This window comes from Apteryx mantelli, chromosome 2, assembly GCF_036417845.1.
Source record: "Apteryx mantelli isolate bAptMan1 chromosome 2, bAptMan1.hap1, whole genome shotgun sequence".
In the NCBI taxonomy this organism is placed as follows: domain Eukaryota; kingdom Metazoa; phylum Chordata; class Aves; order Apterygiformes; family Apterygidae; genus Apteryx; species Apteryx mantelli.
The window spans coordinates 136,040,140-136,056,724 of record NC_089979.1 but is presented as its reverse complement, the minus strand read 5'-3'; the positions used below and the strand labels follow the sequence as shown (position 1 = coordinate 136,056,724).

The 16,585-nt window shown below is 41.2% G+C and overlaps 1 protein-coding gene across 4 annotated transcripts in view; it reads right to left on the bottom strand.

Moving 5' to 3' along the window:
- The window catches only part of SNX13 (sorting nexin 13), a 77,648-nt gene extending 61,618 nt beyond the window's left edge, over window positions 1–16,030 (bottom strand). For all 4 annotated transcript variants that reach the window (XM_067291614.1, XM_067291616.1, XM_067291615.1 and 1 more), the window contains exon 1: window positions 15,812–16,030. In XM_067291614.1, the coding sequence (XP_067147715.1) occupies window positions 15,812–15,823 (12 nt within the window). In that variant the 5' untranslated portion in view covers window positions 15,824–16,030. The remainder of the gene's footprint in view (window positions 1–15,811) is intronic.
- Window positions 16,031–16,585: the final 555 nt, after the last annotated feature.

Here is a 16,585-nt window from a genome sequence, read left to right as displayed (position 1 = left end):
GTTTTGAGCTCACGGTACGCACTAGCAATAACTTCAACTACATAGCCTCTCTGCCAAGCAATAAGTAGCCGCTGAACACAAATCTCTACTAAACTGCCCAGTTTATTCCATTATCCATATCAGCTTATACCTACTAATAAAAACAAAAAATACATATATAAACAGCACAGCATACGGCCAACTGCTAAAAGGCAGCCAATTCTTGTCCAAGATCTTAAGAGAGGGAGGAGAAAGTAGAGAGATGAGTTATAAGAGTTCAGACAAACAACAATTACTTTTCTTAAAAAGCAACCAGTACTTCTTTTATGAAGATACCACAGAGAATTTCTCAACAATTGCTACATGAAAATAAATACATTTTTTTTAATGAGAAAAGCTTCCAACACAGCATTTGTTGTCTTTTCTCTGCTTCTTTATTAACACATGCCTACTTGAATAGGTTAATGTTGTAGATGTCCATAATGTGGCTAATTTGGCATAACTTCAGTGCTGCTCCTGAAAGATGAAGAGCTGAGGAAAGGGAAAGAGTATGCGTTCCCTGACTCTCTGCCCCCAGCTGTTCCAGAACTACATGTGTGGCCACATGCTGAACATCATCACAGAACTGACCCAGCTGAAAATAACTGATTTTTTTTTTTAATTTTACTGCCAGATGAATCTGGATCTGCCAATTCTGCGATCCAGTTCACAGTATGACTGCAGGAATGCTACTGCTAGCATTAGAGAACAGATGGGAATGAGCTGGTAGGGTGGAAACCAACAGATTAGTGTAAGGGATGACAGTTTACACTACAGAGGGAGAAATTCAGATTATTTATCATCCTCCTCTGTGCAACGCAGAGATTCACTTGCTTCCTCCAAGACATGCTCTACCCTTACACATTTTGAAATGATTTGTCAGATGATGACTTCTCAGTTTCTTTAGTGACAGTGTTAAATTTCAAAGAAAAAAAATCTTATTCTACATAATGGATAGGATATGTAGTACCCACCATTAAGATACCTTTCTAAGACATAAAAGTATATACCACAGATGCATTTAAAACCCATTGGAATTATAACATGGGATGTGTACATACTAAACTATTAAGAACTGCAAAATAAATCTTCTCTTATAGCCGCAAAATTTTTTTTGATTATCAAGCAACCATAACTCAAGAGTGAAAGCCAACAGCTCCAAAGATGTGAATGATTCAATGATCGCACTAAATACAATTTAGTATAGTTTAGGAAAAAAATAAATCAAATGCCAATAGAAGTATCTACAAACAGATATTCTCAAGCAAGCTTCTTATACATGAAGTCTCTTCTAAACAGAAGGTGGATAAACCATACTTTTAATGACTTATTTGCAGGAAGCATACTTTATTATGATTTAAAATTGTATACACACACACACACAGACACAGTTACTCCAGTACTTTAAGTTTACTGTTGAAAGATGTAGTCATAACTTCTGAATAATCTTTCAGTACCCTGGCTTTTGTAGACTCTAAAATTAGCCACATTAAAAGTTTGTTCATTTCATTAACCAGCTGGTTATTATTTTAAAACTGTTATTTGCTACCTCAAGCACAACTTTCAGAGTCCTCTGAAATACAATATTCATTTTCACAGCTAACTTAAAGGTGACACCCCCTTGGATGCAGGGTTTACATAGCAGTACTTACTGGGCTTTTCTGTTTGTTTGTTTTTAAGTAGTAGATAATTTAAAGATTTCCAAACAAAGAACTCTCCTTATCTAGAAGAAAGTTACTTTAAAATATTAAGTTAGTGGCATAACTTTAGGGTGTTTTATCTGAGTCTAGGCTAAATATAAAGAGATATTCTAATTGTCTTATTAGGTCAGGTTATAAATGTAAAGGAATACAAGTAAAAGAAGATAATGGGAATTATCTATCATAATTGCTAGAAGGACTTCTCCAGAAATAGACACACTCAATGAGCAGGAAAATTAATTTCTACATTGTCCCTGGTGGTCAAGGTTGTTATCTCTAACTGCAGTCATTTGTATCACACCTCTTCATGGGATTATTTTGGTAATTGAAATCATGTGGTTAAAAGACACCCCCCCACCTCATTCACCTCCCTCCCAGTAAAAAAATGCCCTTTTTTCTTTATTCAAATGAAGGAGGAAAACTATAAACATTAGTGCTGAGAAAGGAAAACCACTTTAAGCTTCTTAGCTGCTCTGCTGTAATGTCAAATCGCACCTTGACTATAGGTAGTACTGTAACCCATACTAAGGAATGGAGTCAAGAAAGCTGAAGCTCAGCTGGAGCTGAACAGCAACAGAAAAGACTTCTCGAAGTACATTAGCAGCATAAGGGCATCTTCAAGAAGGGCAAGAAGGTAGGCCAGTCAGCCTCACCTCAGTCCCCAGGAAGGTTATGGAAAAAAATCTTAGAAGTCATTTCTCAACACATGAAAGACAAGAAGGTGATTGGGAGCAACTATCATGGATTTATCAAAGGCAAATCACACCTGACCAACCTGATTGCTTTCTACGATGAGGTGATTGCTGCTGAGGACAAGGGGAGGGCTCTGGATGTTGTATACCTTGCGTTTATCAAGGCCTTCAACACAGTATCCCATAGTCTCCTTATCACACAATTCATGAGATATGGGCCGGACAAGCACACAGATAAGGTTGGTGTAAAATTGACTGGACTGCTGGACTCAGAGAGATGTGATCAGTGGTGCAAAGTTCAGCTGGCAGCCACTAACTAGTGGGGACCATCAGGGATCAATGCAGGGACTAACACTGTTTAACTTCTTCATTAACAACATGGATGATGGGACAGAGCACATTCTTGGTAAGTCTGCACACAACACCAAACTGGGGGAAGCGCTCAATACGCTGGAGGGCAGGGCTGCTGTTCAGAGAGACCTGGACAGGCTCAAGTAATGGTCTGACAGGAACCTTCATGAAGTTCAACAAAAACAAATGCAGTCTTACATTGGGGGTGGAAGAACCCCATGCAACATACAGGCTGGAGCCAACTGTCGGGGAATCCACTCAACAGAAGGATCCAGGGATCCCAGTGAACAACAGCTGAATATACATCAGCAGGGTGCTCTTGCAGCAAAGAACAGGAGCAGCATCCTGGACTGTATCAGCAAGAGTGTAGCCAGCAGGTCCAGGGGAGTGATCCTTCCCCTCTATTTGGACTTGGGAGACTACATCTGGAGTACTGTGTTTTGGACTCCCTGTTACAAGACAGACATGGAAATGGAGTGGGTCCAGTGGAGGGCCACCAAGTTGGCCAGGGGACTACAGCACATATCCTGTGAGGAGAGGCTGCAAGGAAAAATATTTTTACTGGAGTGTGGTCAAATTCTGGAATGGATGCTCAAACAGGTTATGGAATCTCCATCCTTAGAGATGTTCAAAACTCAACTAGGCAAGTCCTCGAGCAAACTAAACTAATTAGACCCGTTTTGTGCAAGGTGTTGGACTAGATGACCTCCAAAGGCCCCTTCCAACCTGTATTATTCTATGACACTATGATTCTAGGACTGAATCAGGACTATTTACTGATAGTTCCCCAATTATTTTTTTCCCCTTTTTTAAAGTATGCAGTGCTCTTTAACTAGTATGATAATTAAACTACAAAATGTAATGGATGTAAGAAGAAAGGCACCTCAAAGAAAATCAGAGTATGCACCACTAAGAAGCCAAGTCTCCAGTAGCAACATAAAGAATAGGTCACAAGTTGCAAGTACAGTGCATTTTTAAGAAGAAACTTAAATCCACTGACAGAATACAAGAACCTTCTTCTCAAGGTTGTGATGTTATTCCACTATTTCCTTCTTAAGTTTAAACTTACTATAGTTTTTAAAATGCTGTTTTTCTCCAGTTAAAAAAAAAAAACAAAACAAAACAGCAACCCTGGTACAACTACAACTACAATTTCACTACAAATACCCAGTAGCCTCTGAGATTACATCTGAACTCTAACAAGGCCAAACTTCCTATGAAACATGCTTACTGGATGAAGACAGGTTAAAGTAACTGTGAAAACAGATGTTGTAACAGAATGACAAAAGCCTTTACAAAGCTAGAGTAATCATCAAAACTTCCAGTTCCTTACAACTGTTTTTCTGGACAGAATATCATCCAGCTGTATAAAATGAAGTAAGAGAAAAAGAACAGTTCAGTGTCGCCGAATTATTCAGTAACACACAATATTGGAAGAAAACTGCAATTTTTACAACCAGCTATTGATGCCTAATTCTTGGTAGACTGGACAGTGACTGCCAATAAAGCAGCATTTTGAGAGTACAGCAAAAATGTCCTTATTTAAGGGTTAAGTAAAATTTCTCTCACTTTGTGCTTGGAGAGGAAAGGCATGAAAAGATGAAAATGCTTCTTTCTACAGACTTGTAGCTTACACTAAGGTAAATACTCTTCCCTTTCCTCATAGGGGCTAAGAAACAGAGGTCAGCATCTTAGTACAGTAGCCAATGGAGCAGTTATAGCACACAAGCTGCCCTGAAGCCTCATCTGTCACATGCCACTTCCAAGGATGTCCCTGTCAGTTAACTAAAATAAATACACATATCTAACATACAGGAACTCATGGGCATATCAGGTCAGACAATGACTTTTTTTACCTATCCTCCTCATCATAAGATACATGAGACTGATACGTGTCCAGTCACATAATCACATAATATACACATCTGCTCAAATGATACGATTTGCTAATGAAGTTGTTCAGTAGGTGTGAATATGTTCTTATTTGATACAGACACTGTAATTTAAGGCAAATGGAATAAGCTGACCTACTCACACAATGGTTCCTCGCAGAGACACTAGAGTGTTTGTCTGTAAGTAACTATACCATGCTATCCCGAGTTTCTTCACTATGCAGGTGATTTGACAACCCTAGTCATCCATCACCAACCCCCATCCCCCAGATAAGAGACAGTATTCTGTGTTAAGAAATTTTACTAAGCTTGCTACCATTTAATACTTTCCAGAACCTTCAACCATACTAAAATACACTATTTTATATTTTATTACTTTCCTGTCTTTGCCTTAAGAATTTACCCACTTTGGAAGTATTTTATGGTGATTAAAACAGAGTCAGGAACATTTTAGAACTCCATTAAAAATATATTCTATTTTCTGTCACAATGACAAATCCAAGGAAAATTCTTCCAACACCCACGTACACATTCCGTCATCAGTTCTGACTATGTGGATGAATTTCATGTCACAAAATTCCTGAGACAGTCTTTGTCTCTTCACAAAACTTACACCAAAAGATGGCTCCAAGAGCATCTGGTCAGCTTCATCTCGGTTATGCCTACATTAACAAGAAATATGGCACAACAGAAACAGATCAGTGGGCCAAAGCAGGTGATGCCAAGGCTCCATACATCTCCATTACAAGCAGCATGGGGGGGGTTACCAAAAAATAGATTTGGTCTGTTCTCCCGGGATAGACAGGTCTATTTCCCCCGTGGTTTGAAATTATCTGAAAGAAACTTATCCTGCCAGCCTCTCCTTCCATGGCTACAAGCCCCTCTACAAAGGGCTGTCCTTTTCTGTTTTACAAAGGTGATTATAGTATGTAAACACATACAACACGCTCAGCCACCCAAAGTATATGGGGTGAATGGCTATAGCAGTTCTTCTTGGAAGACACCCTGAGTCTGCTTTCCAGACCTCCTTTTCCCCAACACGAGACAACCAGCAAAAGATATAAAATTTGCAGATGCAGACAGGCATCACAGAAGCTGTCTTCTGTGGGCTGGCAACATGACTTTTCAATGACTGCATAAAGTCTGACGACCACATCCCTCTTTTCAGACAAGTGGCCATCACTTTGCGGAGTCTTGAAAACCCAGCAACCAACCAAGCTTGAAATGGGCAAAACAGTGGTTGAGCTCATGCTCCAAGTCCTCTTCCTTTTGGATAGGGACACTGCAGTGCAGGGACACTGCAGTGCAGGGACACTGACAAAGTCATCCAGGTCTCTGCTTTCTATAGGCTTCCCAGCAACTGACAGAATCAACATTCCCACCAGGTGCCCAGCCCACTGGAAAACAGCTATAGCTACATAAATCACAAGGGCTACCACATAGTTGTTACACAGATCTAATGAATTACAATACCTGACATCTCAGCAGGCCCCATTAAAAGGGTTCATGACATGTCTTCTACTCTTCTGCCCTCAGACTCAAAGTGAAAGCTGGCAGCTTCTTTCTAAGCAGGACCATTAGGGGCACTGGACTGTACATCTGCACCCTGGAAGATGATGCATTCCTTATTCCTGTGGGTCCTGAGGCTTTATCCAAGCCAAAGAGTCCATGCCTAGCTTAACATGACCTTACCAAATGTAGAATGGAAGTCAAACTTGCATTTGGCTGTTTCACAGCAAGGTAGCAGGCCCTGCATACAGACTTTATATGATCCTCAATACCTTCTGAAACAAGAGTGCCTGTTCTGCAAAAGTAGAGATTATCTCTCCAACCAGACTGGAATAGTGATGACCAGTTTCTTTGGCAGCTGTAGGTACAGCCTTCAATGCCCTCTGTAAGTAGCTGAGGCTCCTAGCAGGGCATGTACATGAAGGATATTATTTATTCCTTTATTAATAAGGATTGCAAACATGCCAAATATTTGGGAAGGGTAAAGGAGAAAAGTGATGAAGTGTTATAGGAATATTAATAAAATATTCCCAGGCTTTCTGCCTCCTGTCTTTAATATCCCCTTTCCCAATCCCTCCTTCAATCCTTAAGACTTGTCTGCTTCACCCACTCACTTCCAAGTGACATCTGATTCTCCAACAATTTTGGGAAAGGATGGTTATTCTGTGTCTCTCTCTCCTGCTCCTCCATGTGCTTTCAATTTTTCCTGAATACTGTCACTGGCAAAACCATTTTGTTTGCTGCATACACAACCCTTAAGAAACTTCACAGGCCTTGGCTCAAGTGATTTGCTACATAACACTGCCGACAGGTGCTGCACTGCGTAGCTCAGAAGGAAACATGTATGTGTAAGTAGGGAGGAGCCACCTACAATCTCTTCCAAGGCTCCGTCCATGCGGCCCCTACATAAGCCAAGAGCCTGTTAGCTCTGTTGAGTATCCTTGATGAACCTTTTGGCCTCAGTGGTCTTCCTCTCCTCTACTGAGCACAATCTTGGTTTGGAGGTACTATAGCAACCACTTCCTGGACGACCCCATTGGGCATATACCGTCCACTGCAACACTGGGGGTGCACATGGAGAGTCAAGGGCAGCTGCTACAGATCCCTTCTTACTGGAAGTCACGGAGAAAAAGAAAGCAAGAGTGATCATCTGCAAATAAAAATTTACATAGAGGGATAGTTCTATAAACTCAATAGAACATTTCATTCTCAAACAAGCATTTCCAGGATCAGGACATGGAATATTTCCAATGGATTTTGAGGCAGTTGAAAAAAAAAAAAAAATTCTTGTCACTAATATTTCAAGATTATAGATTGATAATCAATAGTTGCATAAACAAAACTATGTAAGTCATTCGAGCAACCAGCTCTCAGACAGACCAAGTTCCAGAAGATACTTAAAAACCTTAATCCCTGTCACTTGTTCAACAACATCAAGACCAAAAAAACCCTAACCAAAGTGAATCTAGCTAACTTCACTCCTAAGTTTTTCTAGAGGCACAGACACATTCTGAAGTCACAGAAGGAAAGAAGTTCCCCTTTTTCAAAAGGACGGGAATTATTTTGGGTATTGATTCATTTTAGATCTAACCAGCAGTAAATGCAAGAAAGCACCGTGCACTTCCCTCACATTGGATCACACAGCCACCCTCACATTGGATCACACTGATCTGGTAACTTTTCCTGGTTCCCAGCCTCAGCCCTCTCCAGAAGGAGGCTGGTTCACCAAGCTGAAACAATTCCTCATGTGGTTGCTGCTTAGCTGCTAGACCTGAAACAAGAAGAAGGGAGAAACTTGTGTCTGGTGGGAGTGGGAGTCCTTCAGCAACAGTCCAAATCAGATTCAGTTAGGTCCGATGTGAAATGGCAATCTTAGTGTCTTATATTCCTCTACGCATGCAGGATATCTAAGAAAAAAAATATATGGTTTACCCAGTTACATCAGCAGGAAAACAAACATAGATATATAGGGAAGAAAAACAAAGAGGAAGGAAACACTTGAGAAAGGCAAGTGATAAACAAAGAGCAACACAGACAGCAAGGTGAAGGCATCCATAAACTAACTTGTGTATGCTATTCCACGCAGCAGCAACAGCACAGCTGCTTTGTTTTATCCCTGTAAAAGCACATCACAAGTACAAAAAGCCTCAAAATGCATGCACACATATAGTGAAAGTTAATTATGCTTAACACAACTAGAGCAGCATAATCAATTTAAAAAGAAGAATCTTGACTATGAAAGGGATGACTAGGATTAGTGTGAAAACTTTAATTAAAACCTTATTTTCCTAGCAGGCTAAGACTGTAAAGAAATATTTTCTTATCAAAACACTGAAAATTATATTCACACAAAACAATTTTTTTCACCCACAAGAATTTTAAAGTTATATATAAGCAGTAAGAGCCATAATAAATAATTCCCAGTTAGTTGTTTTATAGGTACCATCAGATTAAATCTGTAATTCTTGAGATGTTAAATCACAGGATTTAAGACTTTCATAATACCAAATTTTACTTTACTTAAGTTAATGAAATTTCAGTTGTTAGTACTGTGAGCACAAGTATTCATTAAGAGTGTATAAAATACTATAAAGATTGTATTTTATCAAATTATGCTAAAGGTAGTTAGCTACCTCAATCACATATGCATTTCATTATTAAAAATTAAGTTTATCACTCTGATGAATATTCCAAGATATGCTGGGAAAAGTGCTCAGCATAGCATTTTAGAAACAACAGTACACCAAAAAACAGGTGTTCCGATTTCAAGCACAAATATTTCCTTTGGCAAACAAGGAACATACCAGTATTACTGATTATATTACTTTAAAAACATTATGCTTCAGAAAAGATGATACATTATAAAATATTACAAAATTTAGAAAAAACTATGAAAATAAACAGAAAATTAAGTTACATGAAGGAAATGGAATAAAAAGGTTTAAGTGAATAAGTTTCAGGCCTCACATAGACAAAAGGATCCAAGACTAATCAGAGACATCTCTCCTCAATCTGCAGCAGCAGTTCTTAGAATAGCAACATGGCAATGAGCAAGGTTTCATCATGCCCCTATTTCAACCAGTTCCAAGATCATTTTTATGATCAGCAAAACTTCACAGCAATTGTCCATTCTAAAATAATAGAGGTTGAATATGTATTTTCTAAAGATTGCATACCACCAGATTTTTAACTCATCCACATAGTCTAGACTGCCAACTTCTGAATATAGGATGACAGCGAGCATTAGACAATTCTTTCCCTTTGCTTTCAGTACTGATGAAGAGCTATGAGAGAAATTATCTAAAGTCTGAGGCACTGTTTCATAGTTAGCTGGTCAGCTGTAACAAGAATTTCACAACGTACAACTAGAGTATTTTCTATTTGGTCCTTGCCTGACAGCATCAACAGGAAGAGTGGAAATGCAGAGTATCCTACAGGATATGTAGCAATTCAAGCTTCCTGTTCAAGTTCATTCCCTTATATCACAAGAGATAGCCTAACTTACACTGCCTTATAAGGCACCAGCAGAAGTGGGGAGCAGAGTTACTCCTTAGAATTGCAAAAATAAACTGAACAACAGAAATACACGATCTTAAAATAGAGATATTTATGAAATAATAGCAGTATGACACAATCAGATTTGAATAAAATAGAACTCAGATCATCCTGTTCCTCCCAGAATCACGGGATTGAGGGAAGAATGGCAGAGGAATAGACAGGGAAGGCAAAAGAAAAGAAAATAAAATAAAACACACTAAAACAAAAGCACAGCTGCAGATAAACAACTAATATTCTTCAAAGTAAACCGTCTCTTGAATTCATGAACATTCTTGGATATAAAATGTACATAGCCACTGCCTGCCTGCCCGCCCGCCCCCCCCAAATCGAAACTCTAATGTATCCAACTGAACCGGAATACTAAATTAAGCAGTTTAGACATCAACATTATAGACGTGTATCTGTGAACTTTTAATTAGGTCATGTTATCGCTCACTCTAACAAACTTAGCACTACTTCCACCTGTGAAATAAAAGCAGTTCTTGACATTAAAGATTTCCGAATACCAAAAATTCCTCTAACCAAATCAAAGCATAGTATTTACATCATTCATACAGGTCTTCTGCTGCTGGAAGGGACTTTTGTGGAGAGTGAGCAAGAAGAGATGATTTATCTCCTTCTCCTGTTGGCACTGGTAGACTGGCTCACTTGTGAAGTTCAAATAGGTCTTATAAAATCTTGTGCTTGATGTCTGAGGAAAAAAATTCAAAGCAGCAGGACTCAAGAAGTTTAAGATCCACTGGTGAAATGGCTTCAAAATGAAATACTACTGAACTAATCACTATGGTTAAGTTGCAGAAAAATCCCTGCATTTTCAGGGAGTCTCACTTGAACAAAACCAGCTGAAATTTTGTAGGACTTTTTAAACGTTTGTAAAATTCCAAGGATCTAAATACAAGAATAATGTTTGCTCTGCTCACAGTCTTTTAACTGCAAAATTGAGATCACATCCCCTTCAGTATAGAAAACATGGAGCCAATCAACACTGTAAATTCTTCAGAAGTCTAGCTCAAACCTCTGAGAATTTTACAGCTACTTCTTCTGCAGAACAAGAATAAAGTATTTGACAGATTTCTGAACTCTAACTGGATAAAACTGACATATTTTCAAAATAAATTATAGTCATAAAAGGAGTCCCCTAGCTGAACATACCTACCATCTACACTACCTCACATTAAAAAAGAAAGTCCAAGTATCACCTCATACTTATAATCACAGTCATGCCATCATCATTTTAAGCTATAATACTGTAGAAAGCACATAAACAAGGTTAGAGTGGTCTTGTTAAAAAAAAAAAATCAAGAGGTTTACATCGTGAAACAATGCTTCATTTCTTCAGTTCAGAAATCAGAGATTTATGGAAAAATGCCAAAAAAAAAAACCCCCCAGCAAACAAGCAATTAAGCCTACCGTCATGATCCCTTATACTTCTTGAAGTTTCTCTTTCAGCTAACAGAAAATGCCAATCAAATTGATTTTCTATTAATCCATAATTGGTACACTTGGCCAAGCTATAGCAAAAGGTGCTAATGGCACTTCAAAACATTAATTCTTTAAGTGTTGCCAATAACTTACATACAACACCAATAGTTTCCTGTTTCTAATAATAGCAGCTCTCCTAATGTTAGTTCACAAGAAAACGTGCTTTGTCATCTTTGCAAGGGTGGGGAGAGAGGGACAAACATATTTAAACAAGAGATAATTCCCTAGAGTGCTAGCAGACATAGGAAAACACCATTTAAACTCCTTCAGCTACCCAACCAGACAAGCTATTACTTTTTTTTTTAATTTAAAAAAAATTAAGACTCTCCACATTGTTTTGAGAATTTACACAGACTGATGCTTTATAATTGTTGCAGACCTTTGCATACAACCTAAGCAGTTTAGGCCTGATTATACACTGTACAAATAGTCCTGACAGTTCAGACACTACCTTTTACTATAGCTAGTAAAATATTTAAAAACACAACGTTGGGTGTTCCTAGTATTGTTGTTAATGTTACTTTCATAATTTTACCATTCCTTAACTATTTTTAACTGACAGTCTACAGAGTAAAGAATTATATAGCTCTGTCAGAGCAACAATTAGGGACCCAAAGCAGACCAACAGCCAGCAGTAAAGACTTGGTTTAGAGAATACATTAAAAGAGAAAGAGAGGATTTTACCTCCCAAGGGCTTATAATTGAACCTCTACCTAGGTCTACACTAGCAAAACACTAGCATCAAGGCAAAGCCCCAGCACAGAAGTGTCACAAAAGGACAGAAAGCTAATTTGTTTCTGCAGCTTGGCTAACTGTCTACACACTTAAAGTTGTCTCTGCCAGCAAATTATAGTTCAGTCATGTGAAACATCAGAGTGATCCTTCATAACTGTGTATCAAGCAACAGAAAAATTAACAATGCTACAGCATATAGAACAGTTAGCTTTGTCCTGAACCTTTCCGAGTCAGACTAACATAAACATTGCAATGTGCTCCTGTTTCCCTAAGGCAAATTCATTATTACTCTAAAACGAGTTGAAAAGAGCTGTTGTATCAACCTTTATTCTCAAGATCAGGCTGATTAGTTTGGTTTCTCATTGGTTCTCAGCTATCAAAGTTTAATAATAATAAAAAAGCTAAATATGTTATTTATATAAGTAGTTTGTTTAACTGAAAGGAAATATTACCTGTAGTTAGTGAATTATCTTGACTGGATGTAATAACAAGAAATTTCAACATGTCAGAGCTCTTTTTTCTACATCTTATTTTTAGCTGTAGACAATACGTTTTCCTACTTTGTCAAGTTTCAGAAAGCTTCTCAACTGTCCATAACTATTGACTGCAACAAAATATTCTCTTGCTAAGCAGAGGATGGATTCAATTGTCAGAAAATTTAGCCACTGATAAATTCTGAAGGAAGTCATCACTAAGCGTGCATCCTAAAACAGTTTAATGCACAACCGGGCCAAACAAACAAACAAACAGCCAGCTTTGGAACAGACACCTTGCTTTTTCTAGAGGTTATACTTCCATAGAGGCCATGGAGGCTGCAAACTTTGACAACACAGGTTGTCAATTTCAAACTTGTTTTAAAACTTGTTTGTAAGCTAAGTCCCATTTAAATCCTATTTAATTTTTGTTCCCATCAGAATATAAGACAGTTTTCACCAGCACAAACCACAGTTCTAAAAGGCCAGCTGCCTAACTATGGTCAAGGCAGTACAGTTGCTACTGCATGAGAGTCAAGACTGATGAAGACAGTTATCTGAAAACACAAGAAACACAACTGCAGCCTGTGTCCATCATGGCTTGATCAGAGAAGGAAGTCAATCCTGCGTGCTCAAACAGTAAGCCACACGGAAACAGGCCACACCAGGTCTCAAAAAGCAAGGGCGGTACCATACATCTGACGAATAAGACTGCAAAAATAAAGTTTCAGCGGCCAAGACAAGAGATGGAAAATTCAGGAAGAATCTTTGCTAGGTAGGTAAATAAGAAAAAACAGTATCTGTTTGGCATCCACCAATGTGATTCTTATGTAACTAAAATAAGATCTGCAGTAAGGTCCAAATAAAAAACACACCTAGTATTTTTTGCTGATAAATGTGATCTTCCCCTGAAATTACTGCTGACAAGGTCCTAAATCTACAACTGCATCCGTACAAAACTTAACCAAACCTGCTGGGGCCTGCATATATGCGTACAGTCAAAAGATGTAGGAAATTGATTTTGAGAAACCGTAAATTACATTTTAATTGCATAATAACAACAGATTTAGAAGCAGATTCTGCCTTTCCTTCATACTTAAGGATGTGGACTTATCATTTTTCTTAAATATGTTTGATTTTTGAAACTAAAAATTACAGCAGGTTTTTTTCTAGATTTTTAGTGACTCTAAGAAAGAATGTCAGTGTCATTCTAGGCAGTAGCAAACTACATAAGTCCATGAATATCCAGCAAATTGTTTTTTGATCTCATTTCATTATATGTTTCTAAATAAAACAGTTACTTTGACAGAAAAAAAAAACCCTCACAGAATTACTGGTGGTCCAGTGTTCCCTGTCCTCGAAGTTAGTTAGTTGCACAGCCTCTATATTTTAGGAGATATTGCATACAGATATTAAATGTAGGCAGCATACAGACACATGCAGTTTTCACTACTGCTCTGCTATAATGTCAGTCCACAATACATTCCACCTTATTTCTCATATATATAAGCAATTAAAACTGGAGGTTTAGCATGTTTACAGAATACCATATACATCAGTAGGCTTGAAGTAATCTGCAAGTCTTCCTGCAAAGGGTGAAACAGAGTTCATGGGCATGACCGTATGCAGTTTTCACAAGGTGGTTATCTATCAAGTCACCATTAAAACACCCAAAAATACACTTTGGAAAGGATCCTTTCCACTTCATGTCAAGAGTTGTTCTTTTTATTATTATTATTATGCACTGATGTTTCCCCCTAAAGAGCTGTTTGGCAATTGTTTAAAGAACTTCTTCCTGCAACCTTTCAGGCAAGAAAGCAAGCAAAAAAGTCTGCAACTTTGCTTGCCCCCTACAAAATTTAAGAAGTTATCTGCTTGGCAGAGAGCAAGCCTGGAATACTTCATCCTGAAACAGACATTTTATATACAGGAACTAGAAGTAGAGAACATCAGAATCCAGTCCTCCAGGTATTAAGGCTGTGTAATCATGACTCGTAATCACGTGCATAAGCTCTTGTGATGAGCCTTGAAGTTCTAGCTCAAGAAGTCTGCAGAGCAAGTTTCATCCACACTGCAATACCAGTGCTATTAGATAAAAATTTTCCATGGAGCCTTCTTGGAATAGGCACACGCCGCCATCCTCAAACAGAACAGTTAAGTATGAGGCACTGACCCAGAATGTTCTAGGTCATCCTAAAATAACTTAAATTACTACCACCAGTGCCTATGCATCACAACACTTACCAACACTATTTAATGCCGATGATTAACCCTGATCACCCACCAAATACTCCACGTACGAAAATACAACATGTACTTTTATAGGTTTAACTCACTTGACAAATTTTATCCTCCCGGGAGAATATGAGAGCTCAACACACCAAAGAACTAATGCCCAGGAACTTGAAAATGATGCAAATTAAGAGCTTCAGTATGCTTTTTTTTTTTTAAAAACTATGATTCAAGGAAGCCACGCTAAGTTTCTCAAGTGTCAGAAAGCAAGTCTTCATCCTATAAAATGAGTAAGATTTAGGATAATTTAATTTTGGACAAATTACCCTTCACTGCAGGGTAAGGTGACAAATTATAAAACACTATAAAATAGGTGATACAGACAATCACCATCACATTAGAGAAGCATCTATAAGACAGACGCCTTGTTGACGGAGCATAAAATAGAAAATCAATTGGTTTTTGTAAAGAACCCTAAGTACAGGGGAAGTGTCACCTACAGAAGCTGACGCACGATACCACACTCCCAGGTGAGAGCACAACCTTTGATACAGTAGCCATTTCTGCTTCATACAGAGCCTCACCTGCACAGCATTTACCTCATACCTTAACGTCCATCCAGTCGCTTTTGGACAGAAGCCCGGTGGGGGTGAGGAGGGAGGGAGCGAACTGAGGCAGATAACTTATACCGATCACCTACGGCCAGAAATTCCAACGAGAGCAGAGCGGAGCGGTGGGTCTGAGCCCCCGAGGAAGCAAAGCCGGTACGAGGCCACCGGCGGGGAGGAGCGGCCCAGCACGGCCCCGTGGCGGAGGAGCAGCAGGCCCCGCGCTGGGGGCCGGGGGCGGCCGGGGGACCCTCCCGGCGAGGCCCAGCGGCGAGCCGGGCCTCCGGACCGGGTATTTTCCCCAGGAACTCCGCCCGCGCCGGCGGGTCAGCACCGCGGCCTCCCGGAGAGGGGCCGGGCTGGAGGGGGGCAGGAACGAGGCGCAGCGGCCCGCGGCCGCCCTGCGCGCTGGACAGTGCCTCTGCCCTTCCGCCCGCCGTGCGGGAGCTGCCTGCCGCCGCGGAGGCGCGCAGAGGCCCCGGCGAGGGCAGAGCCCGCTCCCGCCGGCCGCCGCACACGGCTCCCTCCCGCAGCCCCCGCCAGCCGCGGCGGGGCTCTTACCTCTGCTAACATTATTACCCCGCTGCGGAGTCCACGCGGCTCTAGCCCCGCAGCATGGCGAAGCCTCGCGGCCACGCGGAAAACTCCCCCCCAGGCTGCGGGGAGGCGAGGCGAGCGCCGCCAGCTCTCGGCCGCCGCCCTCAGCGGCCGCCCGCGGCCCCCAGCCCCGCAGCCGCCCTCGCAGCTCGGTCCGGATAGGCCGCCATCTTGGCGAAGCTACGTGCGCCGCCGCCGCCGCGCTGCCGCGGGCGCGCCCGCCCACTGGGGCTGCGGGCCGCGGGGCCGCCCCTGCCGGGGCCGGCCGGCCGCGCTCCCTCCCCTCCGCTCCGCTCGGCTCTCCTCCTCCCCGCGCCGGCCCCGGCCCCGGCCCCGGCGCGCCCAGCTCCCTTCGGCGCCGGTCGCGGGGCTCCGTACCTGGGTCGCGGCGCCCATGGCCCGCGCCGGCGGCCCCGCGCGAGCGTCCTGCCCGGCGGCTCCGTTGTGGCGGCCCGGGGAGGCGCCGCGGGCCCCCGAGGCCGAAGCCGGGGCCGAGGCCGAGGCCGAGGCAGGCCCGCGGTCGGGTTCCTCTGACGGGCCGCGGCGGGGCTTATGCGGGCTGGTGCCTGTCCGCGGCTGCACGCCCGGGTGAAACGGGAGCTCTTCCTCAGCTAAACCGCCCTGAAATACCCCCAGCCCGAAGGGAGAAGTTGAGGAGAGCAGAACTTGCAACGTTGTTTTCAAAACCAGCGGGCTGCTTTTTTTTTAACCCTATATCTGGCGAGGCTTTGTGTTTAT